Source organism: Chiloscyllium plagiosum, unplaced genomic scaffold (assembly GCF_037043375.1).
Source record: "Chiloscyllium plagiosum isolate Xiang-an unplaced genomic scaffold, Cpla_swu_hap1 HiC_scaffold_8, whole genome shotgun sequence".
Taxonomy (NCBI): Eukaryota; Metazoa; Chordata; class Chondrichthyes; order Orectolobiformes; family Hemiscylliidae; genus Chiloscyllium; species Chiloscyllium plagiosum.
The window spans coordinates 23,588,907-23,611,662 of NW_028270146.1; the positions used below are offsets into that span (position 1 = coordinate 23,588,907).

At 40.7% G+C, this 22,756-nt stretch overlaps 1 protein-coding gene across 1 annotated transcript in view; it reads right to left on the bottom strand.

Moving 5' to 3' along the window:
* Positions 1–11,095: 11,095 nt before the first annotated feature.
* Positions 11,096–22,756, bottom strand: part of LOC122553399 (prospero homeobox protein 1-like) — a 68,344-nt gene continuing 56,683 nt past the window's right edge. The window contains exon 5 of the mRNA XM_087989471.1: positions 11,096–14,611. Within this exon, the coding sequence (XP_087845597.1) occupies positions 14,426–14,611 (186 nt within the window). The 3' untranslated portion in view covers positions 11,096–14,425. The remainder of the gene's footprint in view (positions 14,612–22,756) is intronic.

A 22,756-nucleotide genomic window follows, 5' to 3' on the forward strand; every position in this document is an offset into this window, starting at 1 on the left:
CACTCGAGGAAGCTTGACAACATCCAGGACAAAGTAGCCCGCTTGATTGACATCACGTCTACAAACATCTGTTCCTTCCACACTGATGCTCTGTAGCAGCAGAATGTACCATCACCAAGATGCACTGCAGAAATTCACCAAGGCTCCTCAGACAACATGATCACTTCTATCTAGGACAAGGCCAGCACCACCACCTGCAAGTTTCCCTCTAAGCCACTCACCCAAGCATGCCCAATTTTAAACATTCCACCATCAGTTATATTCAAAAGCCTTGGCCATCCACTCTGGTATTCACTCCATTAACTTCTCTGCCTCTCTATCTTGATTTGCTCCTTTAACATGCTCATTAAAACCTGCAACTGTGGCCAAGCTTTTAGTTATCCACCATATTATTTCCCTATATGAGTTGATATCATATTGATAAAGAAGAGAGGTTAAGTGCTTTGTCAAAGAGTGCTTTGATGTAGGGTGTTAACACTGCAAGATTAGTAAAACAGGAGTATGGTGAGAAGGGAAACTAGGAGGTGCTCTTTTCCATTTCCTTTCTCTGTCTTCAGGGAAACCAGGAGTTGAAAAGCTGGACAAGAGGGCTGAATTTTGAAAACATTCAAAAGTAACATCACAGGGAAAACATAAGCTCATCAAGTGGGAACAGAAGCCAGCACAAAACAAGTGACAGCCTTGAACAGGTAAGATCAAGTGAATACATCTGCAACCCAATCTTTAAAGTAACAGAATGACAGAAGTGTTATGGCACAGAAAGAAGCCATTCAGCCCACCATGCTTGCAGCAGCTTGTTAAATGAGCATCATTACCTTTTGCCAATGTCCTCCTTTATCCTAATGCCCTTGCAAATTATTTACATCCAATTAATCATCCAATGCCCTCTTTAACACCGCAATTGAACCTGCCTCCACCACATTTCCAGGCAGTGCATTCCGTACCTTAATTATTCACTGAGTAAAAACGCTTTTCTTCATTTCATCTTTTTTCCTTTTGCAGATCGCTTTTAATCTACACGTTTCTTCTTGTTCTTTTTCTGTGCGTGAACACTTTTTTCCCAGTCTATTCTGTCCAGCCTGCTCATGATTTTGAAAACCTCCTCTCTCCAATGAGAACAGTCCCAAATTGGTCTTTAGTTTAGATTAAGAGTATTTAAGGAACATGAGCCAGATAAGGTATATATTTAATATTAGTTAAAGTCAATGAAATAATGTAAAGTGTCTAATTTATGGGTAAACGATCAAAGGGCAGCTGAAATACCCTTCCTGTGAAATGTGGGAAGTCAAGGACTCTTCTCCTGTCTGGAATACTGCATGTATAGGAAGTGTCTCAAGCTGCAGCTATGGGAATTCTGTGTTTTGGAGTTGGAGCGGTAGTTGGGAGACGTTGTTGTGTATTTGCAAGGCACCTTAGTGGGTGGCAAGTATAGCGAGAGGGTGACACCACACGTAAAGACAGAAAGGAAATGGTTGTCTGCCGGTCAGAGGAGAACATTAGGCAGGTAATATAACAGATCCTGATGCAAGGACTGCACAAAACACTATATAGGACAAACAGGAAGACAGCTAACGATCCGCATCCATGAACACCAACTAGCCACGAAACGACATGACCAGCTATCCCTAGTAGCCACACACGCAGACGATAAGCAACATGAATTCGACTGGGACAACACTATCATTATAGGGCAAGCCAAACACAGAACAGCCAGGGAATTCCTAGAAGCATGGCGCTCATCCACAAACTCCATCAACGAACACATCGACCTGGACCCAATATATCGGCCACTACAGCGGACAGCTGAAACTGACAACCGGAAGCGGCAGGGACAGGCCACTATAAATGCCGGAGGAAACACCACAGAAGCGCTTCACAGGAGGCTCCCAAGCACTGAGGATGTCACCTAGACAGGGGACGAAACGTTTGCAACAAAAACTTCCAGCTCGGCGAACAGAACCACAGCAACGAGCACCCGAGCTACAAATCTTCTCACAAACTTTGAAGATCCTGATGGGCCAGCTTCCTCAATAGCAGATTCCCCATTTAGTTATTACTGAGAATAATGGTGTCTCAGCAGGATGCAATAAGAGCTAAATCCACTGAGAATGATTCAGCTGCATGGTGGGGATAGAAAAAAACAGTATGTGTGCAGAAAATGATCTATCGTAAGGGGATTGTGCAGATGCGACAGCAGTATGTGATCTGTGATTTCATGACTCAATGGTGTTAAAGTCAAGGATGTCACTGAGCAGCTGTAAGACACTGTGAAGAGGGAGGGATAACAGTCAGAGATTGTGTCTACATCAGTACCAATGGCTTGTGTATAAGCTGAGGCCCTGCAAGCAGAATATAGGGAACTAGGAAATAAATTAAGAAAGTAATCTTCCAGTAATCAAAGGTGGTAATCTCAGGATTACTCCCAGTGCCATGTGCTAGCAAGATTAGGAATGGGAAAATTGACCGGTCAAATGTGTGCCTGGATGGATGATACAGGAGGGAACGATTTAAATTCTTGATGAAAACGCACTGAATCTGGGGAAGATGGGACCTGAATAAGCTGGACAAGTTGCCCCCCAGCAGGACTGGGCCAATACCCTAGCAGGGGTGTTCACAAATATTGTTGTGCAGTGTTTAAACTAGAGTGGGAGGGGGTAGGATCCTAAGTGGGGGAGGCCATAATAAGAGAAGCAAAGGTGGCAACTAAAGGTAGAAAAGTAGAAAGTAAAAGTGGAAGGCAGAAGAAACAAGGGCAATCAACAAGTAGAATTACAGCACAAAACAAATGTTTAAAAATGTCAAAAAATTATTGAATTTATTGTCATGTGTACCGAGGCACAGTGTAAAGCTTTGTCTTGCGAGCAATTCAGGCAGATCACATAGTTAAGTAAGTAATAGGTAAACAGCGGCAAAAACAAAAACACAGGTACAGGCGAATGTTAAGTGATTGTGAATCCATTCAATATTCTAACAACAGTAGGGTAGAAACTGTAATGAAACCAGCTGGTGCGTGTGTTCAGACTTCTGTACCTTCTCCCCGATGGTAGAGACTGTCACCTGGGTGTTCCACAAGGATCAGTGCTGGGTCCACTGCTTTTTGTCATTTCTGTAAATGATTTGAGTGTGAACATAGGAGGTATGGTTAGTAAAGTTGCAGATGACACCAAAATTGGAGGTGTAGTGGACAGCGAAGAAGGTTACCTCAGAGTCCAATGGGATCTTGATCAGATGGGCCAGTGGGCCGAGGAGTGGCAGATTGGTATTTAATTTAGATAAATGTGAGGTGCTGCAATAATAGATGCAATCATTATCATCTTCCAAAGCTGCAAATTCTGAAACAGCCCCAGCATTTGGAGGCTGGGAAATGAAGCCCCACTATTTTTTAAAAAGAAGGAAAGCAGTAAGCAAAGAATTATAAGCCAGTTAACCTATTATCAGTGTTAGGGAAATTGCTAGAATATATTTTAAAAGATGTGATAACAAGACACTTTGATTCTATCACTGTGATTACACGGAAAGGAAATTATGGTTTTAGAAACCTCCTGAAGTTTTTTTTTGAAAACAGAACTAGTAGAATAGATTAGGGAGAATCAGTGGATATGAAGCATTTAGATTTTCAGCAAGTTTTTGAAAAAGAGGGTGGCGTACAAAATCAAAGCACATGGTATTGGTGGTAATATAAGACTATAGATTGAGAATTGATTAGCAGAAGGCAAACAGATTAGGAATAAATGGGCCTTTTTCAGAGTGGAAGGTGGTCAGAAATGGGGTGCCAAAGAATTCAGTGCTTGAGCAACAACTATTCCCAACATCTGTCAGTGATTTGGCTAAAGGAGTCAGAAATAATATTGTCAGGTTTTCTAATGACACAAAATTTGGTGAGATTGTGAATGGGGAGGATGAAGTAAATAGCCTTCAAAGCGACTTAGACAAATTGAGTGAATGGACGAATGTGGATAAATATGAAGTCCACTTCAATAGGAAGAACAGAATGGCAGAGTATTATCTGAATGGTGATAGACTGGGAAATGTTGATGTACAAAATAACCTGCATATCCTTGTACAGCAGTTACTGAAAGCAAACATGCAAAGAAGCAAGCAGTTTGAAAAGCAAATGCTTTCTCATTGCAAGGTACTTTATGCACAGGAGCAAGGAAGTCATACTGCAGCTGTGCAGGGCCTGAGTGAGGGCAAACCTACAGTTTTGTGTGCAGTTTCCTTACCAATGAAAATATGTAAGTTGCTATAGACAGAGTGCAGTGATGGTACACCAGACTGAAATTTGAGATGGCAGTTTGTCATATGAGGATATCTTGGGTTGCCGGGGCCTGTGCTCATTGGAGTTTAAAGGAATGAAAGGTGGTATCATGGAAACATGCAAACTTCTGATGGAGTTGGACTGACTGGATACAGGAATGATGTTTCCCATGGCCAAGGCTCCAGAATAAAGATCACAGTCTTAGGATATAGAGTCCATTTTGGACCGAGACAAGGAAGAATTTGTACACTCAGCTGGTGGTAAACCTGTGGAATTCTCTGTTGCAGAAGGCTATGGAAGCACAGTCACGGAATAAAATTTAAAAACTAATTAGAAAGGTTTCCAGGGAATAAAGTTCTGAAGGGGTATGGAGGAAAAGCTGAAGTATGGGGTGGAGATAGAGGGTCAGCTGTGAGCATGTTGAATGATGGAGCAGGATCGATGAGCTGAATGACCTATTCTCGCTCCTGTTTTCTCTGATTTATATTATGTCTATGAAATGCTATATAATTGACAATAGGTGCAGGAGTAGGCCATTCGGCCCTTCAAGCCAGCACCACCATTCATTATGATCATGGCTGATCATCCACAATCACTATCCTGTATCTGTCTTATCCCCATAACCCTTGATTCCATGTGAAAAATTTCTGGCTGTAACAGCTGCTCCTTTGTTGAGGTATTTTAGGTGCTGGAGGTGATTTCCTTGAATATAAGGAGCAGCAATTACTGTTTTATATGTTGTTGCATTATTTTGGAACTTTGAAAAACAAAGTCAAAACAACAGCAGTTTTAAAAGGGAGAAGAACAAACACAGGAAGCGCATGATGAGGTCAGTGCAGGAGAGAAAGAGAAAGAAACTGACACAGCAGTGAACCTGCACAGTTATTGCCTTTGCTGTTTGAATTCATATATCGCTGGACATCGGAGTGCGTCTGGGAGAGTTAACAAACAGCGAAATTCACAACTGATCTTGGAGGAACTGTTTGGGTGAAGTTCACACCACAGAGCAGATAAGTGTACTGTTTTTAAGTGTGACCCACAGAAAGTCTGCAGCAGTGAGTAATGTGGGTTCTTTCTTGATTATATGTTTTTTGAGATATGTCTCTTGATTAAACTTAAAACATAAGCCATAACTATTAATTTAACCTGAGATAGTGTTTTGTAGAGGAATAAGATGGTATTATTTTCTGGGTCTGTAGATTGTGAAGGAGCATTATGTACTTCTTGTCAGATGTGGGAGTTTAAAAAGAGTTTAAGGGTTACTGCAGATTATATCTGCAATAAATGTTGTTGGTTGTGAATCTTATCAGATCAAATGGATCGGTTGGAGAGACAGTTAAAAGCAATGAGGAATTTGTAACAGCAACAGTATGGATGGCAGTTATAGAAAGGGGGGAAAGTCTCAGATACAGTCACATAATGGGGTAACTCCAGGAAAGGTAAGAGAGGTAGGCAGCTAGTACAGAAGCCTTCTGTGGCTATACCTATTTCAAACAAGTATGCTGTTTTGGAAAATATAGGGGGTGATGGATTCTCAGGGGAACGTAGCATGAACAGCCAAGTTTCTGGTATTCAGACTAGCTCTAATGCAACGAGGGGTATGTCTGGTTCCAAGAGATCAATTGTGTTAGGGGACTGCCCAGTCTGAGGTTCAGACAGACGTTTCTGTGGCCAGCAGCGAAAAATCAGGATGGTGTGTTGCTTTCCTGGTGCCAGGATCAAGAATGTCTCAAACAGGGTGCAGAATGTTCTCAAGGGGAGAGGGGCCAGCAAGAGGTCATTGTCCACATTGGAACCAACGACATAGGAAGGGAAAAGGTTGAGATTCTAAAAGGAGATTACAGAGAGTTAGACAGGAATTCAAAAAGGAGGTCCTCGAGAGTAGTAATATCTGGATTACTCTCCAGTGCTACGAGCTAGTGAGGGCAGAAATAGGAGGATAGAGCAGATGAATGCATGGCTGAGTAGCTGGTGTATGGGAGAAGGATTCACATTTTTGGACCATTAGAATCTCTTTTGGGGTAGACATGACCTGTACAAGAAGGACGGTTTGCACCTAAATTGGAAGGGGACTAATTTACTGGCAGGGAGATTTGCAAGAGCTGTTCGGGAGGATTTAAACTAGTAAGGTGAGGGGGTGGGACCCAGGGAGATAGTGAGGAAAGAGATCAATCTGAGACTGGTACATAAGTGAGTCAAACAGTCAGGGCAGGCAGGGACAAGGTAGAACTAATACATTAAACTGCATTTATTTCAAAGCAAGGGGCCTAACAGGGAAGGCAGATGAACTCAGGGCATGGTTAGGAACATGGGACTGGGATATCATAGCAATTACAGAAACATGGCTCAGGGATGGGCAGGACTGGCAGCTTAATGTTCCAGGATACAAATGCTACAGGAAGGATATAACGGGAGCCTCCGACGCTCCAGGGAAAACAGCCCCAGCTTGTTCAGCCTCTCCCTATAGCTCAAATCCTCCAACCCTGGCAACATCCTTGTAAATCTTTTCTGAACCCTTTCAAGTTTCACAACTTCTTTCCGATAGGAAAGAGACCAGAATTGCACGCAATATTCCAACCGTGGCCTATCCAATGTCCTGTACAGCCGCAACATGACCTCCCAACTCCTGTACTCAATACTCTGACCAATAAAAGAAAGCATACCAAATGCCTTCGTCATTATACTACCTGCAACTCCACTTTCAAGGAGCTATGAATGTGCACTCCAAGGTCTCTTTGTTCAGCAACACTCCCTAGGACCTTACTATTAAGTGTGTAAGTCCTGCTAAGATTTGCTTTCCCAAAATGCAGCACCTCACATTTATCTGAATTAAACTCCATCTGCCACTTCTCGCCCCATTTGCCCATCTGGTCAAGATCCTGTTGTAATCTGAGGTAACCTTCTTCGCTGTCCACTACACCTCCAATTTTGGTGTCATCTGCAAACTCACTAACTGTACCTTTTATGCTCGCATCCAAATCATTTATATACATTACAAAAAGTAGAGGACCCAGCACCAATCCTTGTGGCACTCTACTGGGCACAGGTCTCCAGTCTGAAAAACAACCCTCCACCACCACCCTCTGTCTTCTACCTTTCAGCCAGTTCTGTATCCAAAAAGTGTTGGTTTTTACCACCACAGTTCACAATTGAAGCTTTTCTGTTCTCATCCACATGGAAAAACAAAACTAATTCCTTAATTTATATAAATCCAATTAGGTAACTCACCTAATTGGAAGACAACTTTATAATTAAGGCAGTCATTGCAAAGGTTCAAGCTTTATAACCAATTATTGGAGTTGTTGATATACATTTGGCACATTTATAACAAAGGCATTGTTGTCATTTTTTTCAAGTGATTCGGTAGAATGGTTTGGATGAGGGAAATGAAGTGCTTTATTCTTAAATTAAATCATTGTATTGTTAAATTTTTCCTCACCATCTGTAAAATAAATGGATTAAAGCAGAAATACATCCTTCTCTTCAAGACAAATTAATTTGTATCATTAGAAAGGCAACTGCTGGAACAGTCTTCCCCTTCATCCTCAGCTTTCAGCTTTTTCCCTTTTAATAACTTAATATTTCACTTCAAACTGCAGAGTCTAACTTTAGCATGATGTACATCAATTATTTACTGAGGTTTTTGCATCGATTTTTCTGTCTCTCTCTCTTTCTCTCTCTCTGGATTCTGTTTCTGTGCTGTTAGTGGTCCATCAGTCCCAAATTATTTTTGTTCAGTCTTTGCATTCTTCATTTTATTTCACAAATTCACCTTTTCCTTTTCATACTCATCCACATCAGAGATGGAAAGTGCTAAAGAGTACTGCCACTGTGATATAATTTGTTCCGTGTATCTCGATGTTTATCTATAATAACGTGCTGCTTTGCAGTATTATTGAATTTAGATATTTATCATCCATTGCAGAAAGAGCTTACGTTTGGAGCATACAGGATAATGATGGAGAGCTAAGGCTAATTTGACTTTGTAAACAGGAAATGCAGATTGCCACACCCAACAGATAAAAAAAATCCATTCACCTTGTTTTTTATTTTAAAAAATTAAATCAATCCATTTAGCTCTGATCCAAAAAAACTAAACACAAGACTACCTGGAGGAGTTTGGATGCTCTTCAAAAAAGTGATTACAAATTTGTTTTAAACCAATGTGTTATCCTTGACTCCATGGGACACTCTTCCGCTGGAATTGGGTGGTCATGGGTTCAAAACGCAATGCTGCACGGGCTTGTAAATGAGGCATTGAAGTGATGTTTGTACTCTGAGGTGAAAGGGAATAAGGAATAGCCGTGTTTGAAAGAGAAAATTTGAAGCATCCTTCAGCTTCACTTTCTATTAACATTGATCCACTCTAAAACAGTGTTTTAACCCTTTCACTCATGACTGCTTGTGAAACCCAAAAATTGGTTGTGTCTTCCTACACTACAAGAGCGACCACACTTTGAAAAGTAATGCATTGGCTGGAGAGCACTTATGTCCTTTTGGATAATGTATTATGTGAATACACAGAAATACTCATTCTCTAAATTATACAACACTATGCAAACACAACTGCAACTGATGTTGACAAAAGTTATAGCTCTTTATCAGTATACATTTAACCCTTGAGGAAGTTTCCCATTTGTATGAGAACTGATTCTCTGTGAAGGCAAAAGACCTAAAGTTTAGCATAAACTATCAAATTTAGTGAAACTAAAATATGAATATTGTATGGACTGTAAATTTACATTGATCCAATAGAAGTCTTGGTCTTCAGTTAGAGTTAAGGAACTAATAAGGGGTGGAACACAGGGATTTTATCCACGTTGCTGGCAAAACTCTGTTTGGCTCATGGCTTTACTGGATCTGGTAATGCTCGCTATTTGGAATTAAATAAAAACATGGACGTAATATTCCAAAGAGTTCAAAAATTAAAGATAAAAGAATTGCACAATCACAACAACCTGCAAGTGTTGCTAAGAGAATGAGAACATGGACATTTCACTAGAATTTGCCTATTTGATACTTCAGTGCCAGAGAAGTATGCACCTATTGTGCTTTCTTTAACACGGGCTATATTGGGAAATAAAATGAGCCATGTGTGGTAAAATCCAGATGAACACAACCTTGATTTATGCAGTCACTATTTCTAAAAGAAGGAAATGTCACTCCAGGTGATTTTGCTGATCTTTCGAAGTTGCTGCCTGTAATCTTTGTAATTAAACAACAGAATCACAATGGGTCAGTGATACACCAAATGGTATGATACAGAGTTACAAACAAAAAGACCGCAGCTTTGAAATGGAATGAAGGCTTTAAAGTATGCAAGCTTGCAACAATACCAAATGGATATTGACTAGATAAGTTTTTGTGATTGAGGGACAAATAATGGCTAGAGCACAGAATCAAAGAATTATTCTACTGCTGAAGAATGCCATTTGGCTCATCATGTCTGTACCAGCTCTCCAAATGTGCATCGCGACTTCATATCCATTTCTCCCACCATTTCTCTGCGACCTTGCACAATCTTTCTATTCCAATGTGCTGCCCTCTAGAATTTTTCAATTGAAGATGCCTCCACCATTCTTCCAGGCAGTGACTCCAGACCCAAACCACTCATCATATGAAAAAGCTTCTTCTCACAATGCATGTTCAAGCCAGAAATCGATAGATCTGGGTGGGATCGTCCAGACTTGATGAGCTGATTGGCCTCTTTCCACACTGCTGGGATTCTATGATTAAGATCGTACAAACTGAGCCATAGGAATTCATTAACCTGGACCAATTCAGATAATCAATGATAATGTCTCCCAACAGTAAGCAAGGACAAAATGATGAGTTTGGTTAAATTTATTTTAATTTTGCTTGGTACTACAAATTCATCTGTATGGTGTCTCACTATCTGCAAGTAAGTAAATTCGCTTAAGGCAGTTTAAAAAATATAAAACAACAACTTATAAATTGCAAGCATTTAGGAAATGGAGTGTTACATTGGTATTTAATGCACATATAAAAAATAAGTACATCAATAACCTGCAGCCAGGTACAAATAATCATGATTAGATATTTATGACTTTCTATAATATTAATTATACCTGCCTAGTCTGAGTTTAAACAGCTAACTAAGATTAACAATTTATATTGCATCACCACACCATGATCCAAACCAATCAGCTTTATCTTTTCATGTTGTATAAATTGATATTCCCTTTCTAAGTTTAGGTTACTTGTGTATCAGTCTTGATGAGTACCTTTGACGTCATGTTTCTTTTTAACAATGTTTAGCTCTGAATTACCAAGCAGTTAATTTTAGAATCCCATCATCCTTGACTTCCTAAAACTTAAGGAATTTAGGTAGTTGTTCCCAGTGTGAAATGACAGCTAGCGGATATGGTGGCATTATAGTAATGTTGTGGTTGTGGATATGTTCGCCGAGCTGGGAAATTGATTTGCTGACATTTCGGGTCCTGTCTAGGTGACGTCTTCAGTGCTTTGGACCCTCCTGTGAAGTGTTGTAGTGTTCGTTGTAGTGGCCAGTATATTGGGTCAAGGTCTGTGTGTTTGTTGGTGGAGTCCTTGGATGAGTGTCATCCTTCTAGGAATTCTCTGGTTGTCTTATGTTTAGCTTGTCCTATGATCATTGTGTTGTCCCAGTCGAATCTGTGGTCCTTGTCATCTGTGAGTATGGCTACTAGGGACAGTGGCGTTTAGTGGTTTGTTGGTGTTTGTGAATGCAGATTGCTAGTTGTCTGCCTCTTTGCCCTATATAGTGTTTCGTGCGGTCTTCGCATGGAGTCTTGCACGTGATGGGTATAGGGTCTTTTGTCCTGGTGAGTTGTCTGAGGGTGGCTATCGGTTTATTGACTGTCATGAATTCCAGCGGTCGGGGAAGTGCAACAAGGACTGCATACCAAACTACTAGACCTGTGCTTGACGACACACTTCACATTCAACAACCAAATATATGCAGCCAGATTTCTCAGACCACTGGGATTCATGATAGCCCATAAACCGACAGCCACATTCGAACAACAACTCACCAGGGCAGAAGACCCTATACCCTTTATGTGCAACACTAATGTAATTTACAAGATTCCATGCAAAGACTGCACACACAAACTATATAGGGCACACAGGCAGACAACTAGCAATCCGTATCCACGAATACCAATGAGCCACTAAACGTCACAAACAGCTGTCCCTAGTAGCCATACACACAGATGACAGGGACTACAAATTCGACTGGGACAACACAACGATCATAGGACAAGCTAAATACAGGACAGCTAGAGAATTCCTAGAAGCATGGCACTCATCCACAGACTGTTTCAATAAGCACGTTGACCTGGACCCAATATACCAGCCACCACAACGAATAACCAGAAGCAGGAGAAATGGAACTAAATAAATTCCAGAAGAGACAGTACAGCAGCGCTTCACAGGAGGGTCCAAAGAGACAGGAGACGAAACATCTGCAAGTCACCTTCCCAGCTCGGTGAACATACCCACAGCAATGACAACGGCACCCGAGCTACAAATCTTTGCACAAACCTTGATCACAGTACTGTCACTAGGTTAGTTATCCAGAGGTCGAAGTCAATACTCTGGTTTGGGGTGGGGGGGTGCGGTTGATTTCCCATTGTGGCATTAATAAAACTGGAACATAATGATAACTGTGAAAAACCCATTTGATCACTAATGTACTTGGTAGGTGTTGGAAATCTGCCATCCATACCTTGTGTGGCCAGCTACGATTTCAGATCCACAGATATGTGGTTGATTCTTAACAGTCCCTGAAATTAGTTTGGGACCAGATTAATCTGGTTAGCATGAACGAGTTGGACCGAAGGGTCTACTTCCGTGCTGTATATCTCTATGACTCTATCAGGTCACTCAAGGTTGGACAGAAAAATGCTGGCCTTGCAAATCCCAGAAAATAAATGTACAACATGAAGTTCTCATTTGGGGATGGGGGAGGCCTCACAATTTTAAAATACAATTTACATACAACCATCAGCTTCTGAAAGTGAAGCAATAATAGCTTGTAAAACAAAAAATAAATGTTTGTGATAAATCTGTGGTGAATTACATCCAACCTAAACCAAAGTATGAGTTTTATTTGGAAGGAAGTTCCAGACCGTTGGTCTGAGGTGGCCAAAGGCATGACTGTCAATGTTGAAACTGAAATAGACCTGTAGGGCCAAATGGCCTGCACTGTGCTATAACATTCTATGTAATAAGGAATGAATTTAAAATTTTGACAAAATATACAAAGAAAATCTTTGTAATGTAGCAAAAGTGCAGCTGAGATATTTTAAAGGCTAAGTGAACATGCAATAAATGATAATGACACTACTGACCATTAACCCCTCATGTGATATCACACAAGCGACAATCTGAAATGGTTCCCTATGTGCAGTGTTCTGTCTGAAATTAAAGTATCTAGTCGGCCATTAAATACAATAATGAACTCTTGCTGTCCTGCAAAAATAACCAAAATCAACTTAAATGGCAATCAGGAATTACTGGAGGTGAGTGCCTAATGGTACTAACACTCGACTATTAATCCAGAGACCTAGGTAATATTCTGAGGGATTTGGGTTTGAATCCTGCTATGGCAAATAGCTGAATTTTAATTCAATAAAAATCTGAAAATAAGTTTCTAATAATGACCATTGTTGATTGTGTGGAAAACTCATTCTGTTTTGCTAATGCCCTTTGGAGAAAGAAACCTGCCATCTTTATTTGGTCTGGCCTACATATGACTCCAGACCCACAGCAATGTGGTTGACTCTTAGCAATAATTAGGGATGGGAAATAATGCTGTCTTCGCCAGCAAAGCTCACATCATGTGAATGAACTTTTAAAAATATGCAGTATTATTTCAATGGAACTAATGATGCACTGTGTTTGAGAACAGTTTCTTTTGCATGCTAGATTTTATTACATAATTTATTATTTAAATAGACATATTTAATTTTGTCCTCACCCCAGCCATATTCCTGTTCCTTCTGAATTCATTACATTGGATTATCTGAGAGTAAGCAGGGCAGCCAACTCAGATCAGAAAATCCAGTGTGAGCAGTTCGCTATTTTCGTTAGTTTCCTACCATTCATGATGCAGAGTATCAGGAGATTCAACCAATTTCTTCAAGAAGTTGGTCAAGAACAAGTTGGTCAAGTCTTCTCCCTGACCAGCTCTATATCTTGTCATCATGCTATGGATGGGAGTAACACAGTGGGAGACAGTGCTTTATTTCAGGACTTAGTGTCTGATCTTTCCATCCATTTGTCCTGCTTCTCTCAATTTTCTACATTTTGACAAAAATATTAATATTTGCAGCAGAATTCTACATATCATCAGATTTCTTTTTCAAATTTCGCACAGATTTTTCTCCTTCAGGAATGGATGGATAAATTTGGACAGATTATCCCCCTGTCAACTGAATCATGAATGTTCTTTCCATGGAATTGAACCTGGAGCTCTGGCTCAGAGACAGGGACAATACTCATTGAGCCATAAGACCTCACCTGCCCTTTGATGAAAGGGGCAAGTAATTTCAGCCTTCCTCCTGCTGTGCATGGATGTCCCCCTTTCTACACTCCTAGTGCTTTTAGCCACAGCGTTTAATCGATAGCACCTGCTTCAAGACTCCTGGACACCCTCCTTAGCTGATTGTGAGATCCCCATTGAATTTCTTTCCCCCTCAAACATGTCCGTTCTTGCTCAGCAGAACTCCAATTGGGAATATAGTGGAATGAAAATGATGACCTTCCATTCTCTGGATTATTCACACATCAGTGCTTGAGTCCACTGAACTATTTTCACAACCAGAAATCTTTAGCTCGTATAACAAGAGGAAATTCTACTGATATAGTCCTCTTGTCAATATGGAAGGTGGCTTGGATGTGAGAAGAAATCCAAAACAGTTTTTTTTAAACTTTAAACATCGGCCATTCAGGCCCTTTTGTCTTCCAATTAGATTGTGGCTAACATGCGTCTCAACTCCATTAGCTGTTTTAGTTCAAATCCCTTGATACTGTGACAAAAACCTATGAACCTCAGTCCTGATTGGCTCCAATTGCCCCCAAACATCAAAATGTGCATTGTTGCAGAATGTTGTCCCCCCAAGCCGAATCCCTCAAACCCAGAAGCTGGTGCAGCCCACAGTTCTAATTGTACAGGATGTCTTGCAGACTCCCCTGCGAATTAAATATCTCAGGGACCTCACTGTCCAGTTTACAGATCACCTTATAAATGTTTTTTTTCCAGGAGGGGTCCGAGTCTTTTCCAGAGTAGATTGCGTTAAAAAATTCTCGAAGTGTCACTTCCGCAACTTCCAAAAACTGTTTGGGAATCTGAGAAAAGAAATGATCAGAAAATGCTGATTGAAAGAACCTGGAGAAACAATGTAAAACAACTTTAAGGTGGTGCACTACCTGGGTGTATACATGTATAATCCATTAAAAGTGGCAAGACAGGCTAAGAGAGAGCAGTTAATAAAGCCTTCATTATCTTAGGCTTTATTAACAGCAACATGGAACACAAGAGCTAGGAGAATATGTACAAGGCACGATTTTGGCCTCTGATGGTATATTGTGTACAGTTCTGGCCCTTGCACTTTAGGAAGAATGTAAAAGCATTGGAGAGAGTATAGAAGAGATTTACAAGAATCTTTCCAGATATGAGGAATTTCAGCAGGATATTTAAAGGGGACCCAGGAAATGTAATATATTTGAATTTACAAAAGGTTTTTGACAAGGTATTGCACATGTGGTTACTTAATAAGATAAGGGCCTGTGATGTTTGGGTAGCATGGATAGAGGATTAGCTAACTGATAGAAGGTAAAAGGTAGACAATTGCGATAAGGGGGCATTTTCAGAATGGCAACCTGTAACCTAGTGGTGTGCCGCAGGGATCAATGCTTGTGCCATATATATTTACAATATATATTAATGACTTGGATGAGGGAAAAGAAATATTGCCAAGTTTGCAGATAGTATAAAAATTGCAGGCAATGTAAGTCGTGATGACACAAAGTGTGTACAGAGGGATATAGTCAAATGAAGTGAGTGGGCAAAAATTTAACAGATGGAGTATATTTTGAGAAAGTGTGAGGTTATGTAGATTGGCAGGAAGAATACAGAAGCTGAATATTTATTTAAATAGAGAAAGACTGCAGAAAGATAGTGGGGGGAAGGTGTCCTCGTGCATGAATCTGAAGAAGTTAGTATATTTTGCACATACTCAAGAAAAAGTCAATCTCATGTAAAAGTCGACCCCCTGTTTTGGATCAAAACAATCTGGAATTTTCCATATATGTCGCGTGACAATTGACCCTAGTTCTTCACTGATAACAGTTGAACATTTGAGAGTCAAGGTATTATCCTGTCCGTAAATGTTACAGCTACAATGATCAGTGAGACTGTATGAGAGTGAAAAGTCTGATAACTTTTTTTATCTGAAAGGTGTAAAACGTTAGTTCGAAAAAACAAAAACAACAGTAGACAAGAGAAAACGGAGGGAAATGGCACGAAAGTTTAAGACGCATCAGGTCAGTCAGGTGACAATCTCCCTTTGTGTGTAGCTCACAATTATATGATTTGTCATTTTGTCCAGAAAAAACAATAAATATGCAGCAATGTTTGAACTGAAAATTATTGAAGCTGCAGAGAAGACTGTATAGCAGCAATTACTGTAATTCATTGTGTTTTATTTCTTTATTCATTTAGCGATCAATTAGACTTCTGTTAATGATACAATATCTTGGAATGTAGCATGAATTTCAGTCCCTCAAAAGTAGTATCCATGTAATAGTCAACTGCATAAATTTATCCTTAAAAATAGTCTAAAAAATACTTTTACACAAGTATATACAGTATGTTCAACCATAATAAGTAGAAATGGAATGGAATGGGCTTTATTTCAAATCATATGATGTATAAAATCAGGAAAGTATTGCAAAAATTATACAAGCCCACTAGTTAGCCCACTCCTAGAATACTGTAATCTGTTTTGCTTCTCTAATCTATAAAAAAATGTACTGGCATTGGAGATAATCCAGAGAAGGATCATAGAGGCATAGAGTTATACATTACAGAAACAGGTGAAAACAAGGACTGCAGATGCTGGAAACTAGATTCTTGATTAGAGTGGTGCTGAAAAAGTACAGCAGTTCAGGCAGCATCCGAGGAACAGGAAAATCGACGTTTCGGGCAAAAGCTTTTGCCCGAAATGTCAATTTTCCTGCTCCTCGGATGCTACCTGAACTGTGCTTTTCCAGCACCACTCTAATCTAGAACTCTATTCCCGATGAAGGGCTTTTGCCCGAAACATCGATTTTCCTGCTCCTCGGATGCTGCCTGAACTGCTGTGCTTTTCCAGCACCACTTTAAACTAGAACCCCATTACAGAAACAAACCCTTCAGTCCAACTCATCCATACTAACCAGATTACCCAGCTTGATCTTGGGTATAAAATATTTTTATATGGACAGTTCATGAGGTTGAGTCAAAAAGTCTGGCGCTGGAAAGTCAACATTTCATCAGGAATTTCTGATAAAGGGTTAATGCCCGAAACGTTGACTCTCCTGCTCCTCGGATGCTGCCTGACCTGCTGTGCTTTTCCAGCACCACACTTTTTAACTCTGACTCTCCAGCATCTGCAGTCCTCACTTTCTCCTAGTTCAGTAGGTTGGACCTGTACTTATTGGAATTTACAAGAATGAGAGTAAACCTTATTGAAACAAAGGTGGGAGACAGAGGATGGTGGTGGAGGGTTGCTTTTCAGACTGAAGACCTATGACTAGAGTTGTGCCGCAAGGATTCGTGCTGGGTCCACTGATTTTTGTCATTTATATAAATGATTTGGATGTGAATATAGGAGGTACAATTAGTAAGTTTGCAGATGACACGAAAATTAGTGGTACAGTGGACAACCAAGGTGTTTATCTCAGAGTACAGCGGAACCTTGATCAGATGGGCTGTTGGGATGAGGAGTAGCAGATAGAGTTTAATTTAGATAAATGTGAGGTGCTACATTTTGGTAGGGTAAATCAGGGCAGGACTTCCACACTTAATGGTAAAGTCCTGGGGAGTGTTGCTGAACAAAGAGACCTTGGAGTGCAGGTTTATAATTCCTTGAAAGTGGAGTCGCAAGTAAACAGGATGTGAAGAAGGTGTTTGGTATGCTTGCCTTTATTGGTCAGGGCATTGAATGTAGCAGTTAGGTGGTCATGTTGAGGCTGTATAGGACGTGGGTTCGGCTACTTTTGGAATACTGCATTCAATTCTGGTCACCCTGCTATGGGAAAGATGTTGTTAAACTCAAAAGGGTTCAGAAAAGATTTACAAGTATGTTGTCAGGATTGGAGAGTTTGAGCTATAGGGAGAGGCTGAATTTTCCTTGGAGTGTCGGAGGCTGAAGGGTGACCTTATAGCCCTCTTAAAATCATGAGAGGTGTGGATTGGGTGAATAGTCAAGCTCTTTTCACCAGGGTAGGGGAGTCCAAAGCTAGAGGGCATAAGTTTAAGGTGCGAGGGGAAAGATTTAAAAGGAATCTTAGGGGCAACGTTTTCATGCAGAGGATGGTGCTTGTATGAAATAATCTGCCAGAGGAAGTGGTGGCTGGTACAATTACAAAATTAAAAAGGCATCTGGATGTGTATATGATTAGGAAAGGTTTAGACGATATGGACCAAATGCTGGCAGATGAAACTAGATTAACTTCAGATATCTGGCTAGCATGGACGAGTTAAACCAAAGGATCTGTTTCTGTACTGTACAGCTCTATGACTGTGAAACACACAAGATTCTTAAGGGGCTTGACATTGTTGATACTGAGAGATTGCTTCCCCTTCTAGGACGAGAAAGTATAATCTCAAAGTAGCGGTTTCCCATTTAAATCAGAGATGAAGAGGAATTTCTTTTGTCAGAGGGTAGTGAATCTGTGGAATTCTTTACCAGAGAATCTACGGAGGGTTTTTGAAGTTGGATTGTTCATTTATTCAAGGCTGAGGTTGACATTTTTAATCAGCAAGGGAATCAAGGGTTATGTGGAAAAGGCAGGAAAGTGGATTTGAAGATTATCAGATCTGCAAATGATCCCATTGAATGGCACAGCAGACTCAATGGGCCAGTGGACCTACTTCTGCTTCTGTGTCTTAGAGTCTATTGATGATGAAGATAAATTAGAGAAGTGGAGAATATTTTCCTCAGAGATAAGGCAGCCGACAGAAGATCTGATTGAAATATTCAAAATCATGTGAGGTCTCGACACAGTAATAGGGATAAATTGTCCTCATCAAAAGAAGGATTGGGGATGGGGCAAAGATTTCGAAGCAAAGGTGGTATTAGGAAAAGCGTTTCATGCAACAAGGGGTTAGGATCTGGAATGTACTGCCTGACAGTATGGTGGAGGCAAGTGGAAATGATGGTCTTGTGCTATTATTGCTAGAGTGTTAATCCAGCGACCCTGGTAATATTCTGGGGACAATTGAATTCATTAAATATCTGGAATTAAGAGTCAAATGATGACCATGAATCCACTGTTGATTGTCGGAAAAACTCGTCTGGTTCATTCATGTCCTTTAGGGAAGGAAACTGCCATCCTTACCTGTTCTGGCCTACACATCCTTAATCTAGCTTTGTACTGCTTGGAGTCCTCATAGCTGCTGGTTATGTGATTTCATTTTGGACCTTAATTCAATGGTCAGCGCTAACAGCATTAATATAATTAAAACCATGACTCCAGACCCACAGCAATGTGGGATTGTCTCTGGGCAATTAGGGATGGGCAATAAATACTGGTCTGACTAGTGATGCCCACATTCCCATGAATGAAGAAAAAATTCCACCTGAACATCAGCAATTTTCATTCTCCACGATTGGTGGCTGCTCCTTCAGCCATTTGGACCATAAGCGCTGAAATACCCTCCCTATTTCTCTCCCATGACTCCTTCCCTCTCTCCACCTTTCAGATGTACCTTAAAGCCCAACTTTTTGACCAAGTTTTTAGTCACTTATCCTAATATTTCCTAATGTAGGTTAGTGTCAAATTGTGTTTAATAATGCTCCCCATAAAGCACCATTGGGCATTTTATGATGCTAAATGCTTTATAGAAATACAAGTAGTTGTTGTTAGTTCGCTAAGCTAAGGAGTGGGGAAAATGGGGAAAAGTATTTCTGTTTCTGGTTACTATCCAGTGACTGGTACTGGAGGTCTGTTTAGATATTGTGGAGAACAGAATTATAATTGTGATGATATATGTAGTCAAATATTTGGCCAGAACTTGCTACTGAGGCATTTTCATGAAAAATGGTTGCCTGTATGAGCTATGGGAATGGAAAGACTCAGGAAATAAAAATCACTTGCTTATCCTTTTGACCTCCTACCCCACTATCCTAGCTGAGAGAGTGAACACAGACATATGATCCATTCACAGGAAATTGCCAATATGACTGCACCAGCAAGATAATGCAAGCACTTTGGGGTACTGCATTGTACAGGAAGCAGATAGCAAACCTCTATCCTTTATATAGTGTGTTGATAAAATAATCTGATCTCAGCATACGATGGTCAATTATTCTGTGTGTTAGTGAGTCTGTTTACTATTGCTGATCACTGTGCTTGTTGGCTTAAGCCTGGGTGTGGACTTAGAAAAAAAACAAGTTGGAGAAGGAAATGGAAGTCAGAGCTGCAGCATGAAATAGACATTTATAGCATCCAAGTAAAATCTGTTATTCACATAGAATCTGGCATCATCCCTTCATTGATCGAGATATAAAATATTTAACATAACACACTGGCTAACTGCTGGATATGATAGGAATAAGGCCAGACTTGAAAAAAATGTTTCCCTAATTCACACCACTTAGATATCTCTATATATTTCTGCTGAAGTCAGGTACAGCAATATTCCGATGATTCCTCCATATCCAGCCATAAGCAAAAGATACAACATCGCAGCCTCATGATTGAAGCTCTTTGTCTGCACAGGGAGGTATATGTGGGGAGGTGGTAACAGGGCACAAACAGGGGTCTCAATGCCACATCATGGTTTTAATTATATTAATGTTGTTAGCACTGACCATTGAGTCAAGGTCCAAGATGAAATCACATGACCAGCAGCTAGAGGACTCCAGGTAGTACAAAGCTAGATTAAGGATGTGTACCTAAGTTGCTTTGTAATTGCAAGTTATCACTTTCCATGTTGTAAAGATGACTCTAAGGCTGATACCAAAATGGTTACCCCAGCCACTCAGAGCAGGTTAGCAAATCCAAATAAGAACACAGAATTTCATAGAAGTAGACAGTATGGATATCAAAGTAGAAGATGTCAGGGGCAGCACAGTGGTTCAGTGGTTAGCATTGCTGCCTCACTGTGCCAGGAATCCGGGTTTGATTCCAGACTTGGTCAACTGTCTAGGTGGAGTTTACACATTCTCCCCATGTCTGTGTGTGTTTCCTTTGGATGCTCCAGTTTCCTCCCACAGTCCAAAGATGTGCAGGTTAGGTGAATTGGCCATGCTAAATTGCCCCACAGTATACAGGGATGTGCAGACTAGGTGGATTAGCCATGGGGAATAAAGGTTTAATGGGTAAGGAGGGGGTGGGTCTGTGTGGGATGCTCTTTGGACTGTCAGTGTGGACTCAATGGGCCGAATGGCCTGCTTCCACACTGTAGGGTTTCTATGATTCTATATGCTTAAAGTCGATTTGATAAATGTCAGTCCATGCAAGTGCAAACAACTTGGGCAAAACAGCTAATGAGCCATCACTCAAGGCACTTTGGGGAATCACCAGAGGAGGAAGTACGACTGCCTCACAGCACCAGGGCCCCAGGTTCGATCCCATTCTTGTGGAGTTTGCACATTCTCCCCGTGTCTGCGTGGGTTTCCTCCGAGCGCTCTGGTTTCCTCCCACAATCCAAAGATGTGCAGGTTAAGTGAATTGGCCATGCTAAATTGCCCATAGTGTTCAGGGATGTGTAAGTTAGGTGCATAGTCAGGGCTATATGTAGACTAATAACGATAGGGGAATGGGTTACTCTTCAAAGGGTCAGTGTAGGCTTGTTGGGCTGAATGACCTATTTCCACAATGTAGGGATTCTATGATTCTATGAAGGATGGCCTAATATAATAAAAGAGATGCGAAAAGATGCTTTTGACCGTACAAAAATAAACTAGGTATGCCAAGAGACATAAATTTTAAAGAGGAAGAAGTGTTTTCCAGGACATATTGTTACCACTACAAGAAGAACATATGGACTTTAAGCAACCAAGAGGCTTGATATGGGGTACTGTATATTGGCCAGGGATCAGCAATGACATTGAGAAAATGGTGAGGGCATGCTAGAGTCACCATCCATAACAAAACAAAGAATCTGCACACACTCACTAGATTCCATCAGTCCGTCGGATCAAAATTGCTTTCCTCATCATATATGGCAACAGTTTTCTACTGCTCTCCAACTACTTTTCACATTTTCAATTCTGAGACCGTTAAAGGAATTTTCAAATGCATCCGTGACTGAATATTACAGTCTATTCAGTTTATCTGAATAGATCATATCTAATAACAGGCCACAGAATACAGGCAGTTCCTTTATTGACGTGCGATAATTGTGCCATAAACCATGTGGGTAAATGGTTTGTGTATTAAAGCACTTATCACGAAGTGGAGGGTGACAAAACAGGATCTTCACATTAAGGAGGAGAAAGCGAGGACTGCAGACGCTGGAGATCAGAGTCAAAAGCACAGCAGGTCAGGCAGCATCCGAGGAGCAGGAGAGTCGACATTTCATCAGGAATCAGGAGCCATAACCTGTCCAAATTCTCAGCAATATACGACAAACTCATTGAAAAACAAGGAGGAATGAAGATGATCAGATTAGATTCCCTACAGTGTGGAAGCAGGCCCTTCAGCCCAACAAGTCCACACCGACCCTCTGAAGGGCAACACACCCAGACCCATTTCCCTCTGACTAATGCACCTAACACTATGGGCAATTTAACATGGCCAATTCACCTGACCTGCACATCTTTGGACTGTGGGAGGAAACCGGAGCACCCAGAGGAAACCCATGCAGACACGGAGAGAATGTGCAAACTCCACACAGACAATTGCCCGAGGCTGGAATCAAACCTGGGACCCTGGTGCTGTGAGCCACCGTGCCGAGCCACCATGACTAGCATGCAGGTATTGAACTACCTAATCTGCATACAGGACAGAAGGTGGCATTCCAAGTGTATAGTGAGCTTAGATCCTATCAAGTTAGACAACCTAATGGAGCAACACTTAAAGGAAACTGAAGCCAACTGACCCATAAAGATATGATTGGATAATGAAGGTGTCAAAGATTACCATGCCAACAATCATCAATAATGACACACAAGAAAATCAACTCACATGCATGTGGGGAGCAACCAAGTTAAAAATTCCAGAAGGTTATTCTATTACAAAACCTGTAAAGTTTGTTAAACCTGCTTATTCAGACCCTTA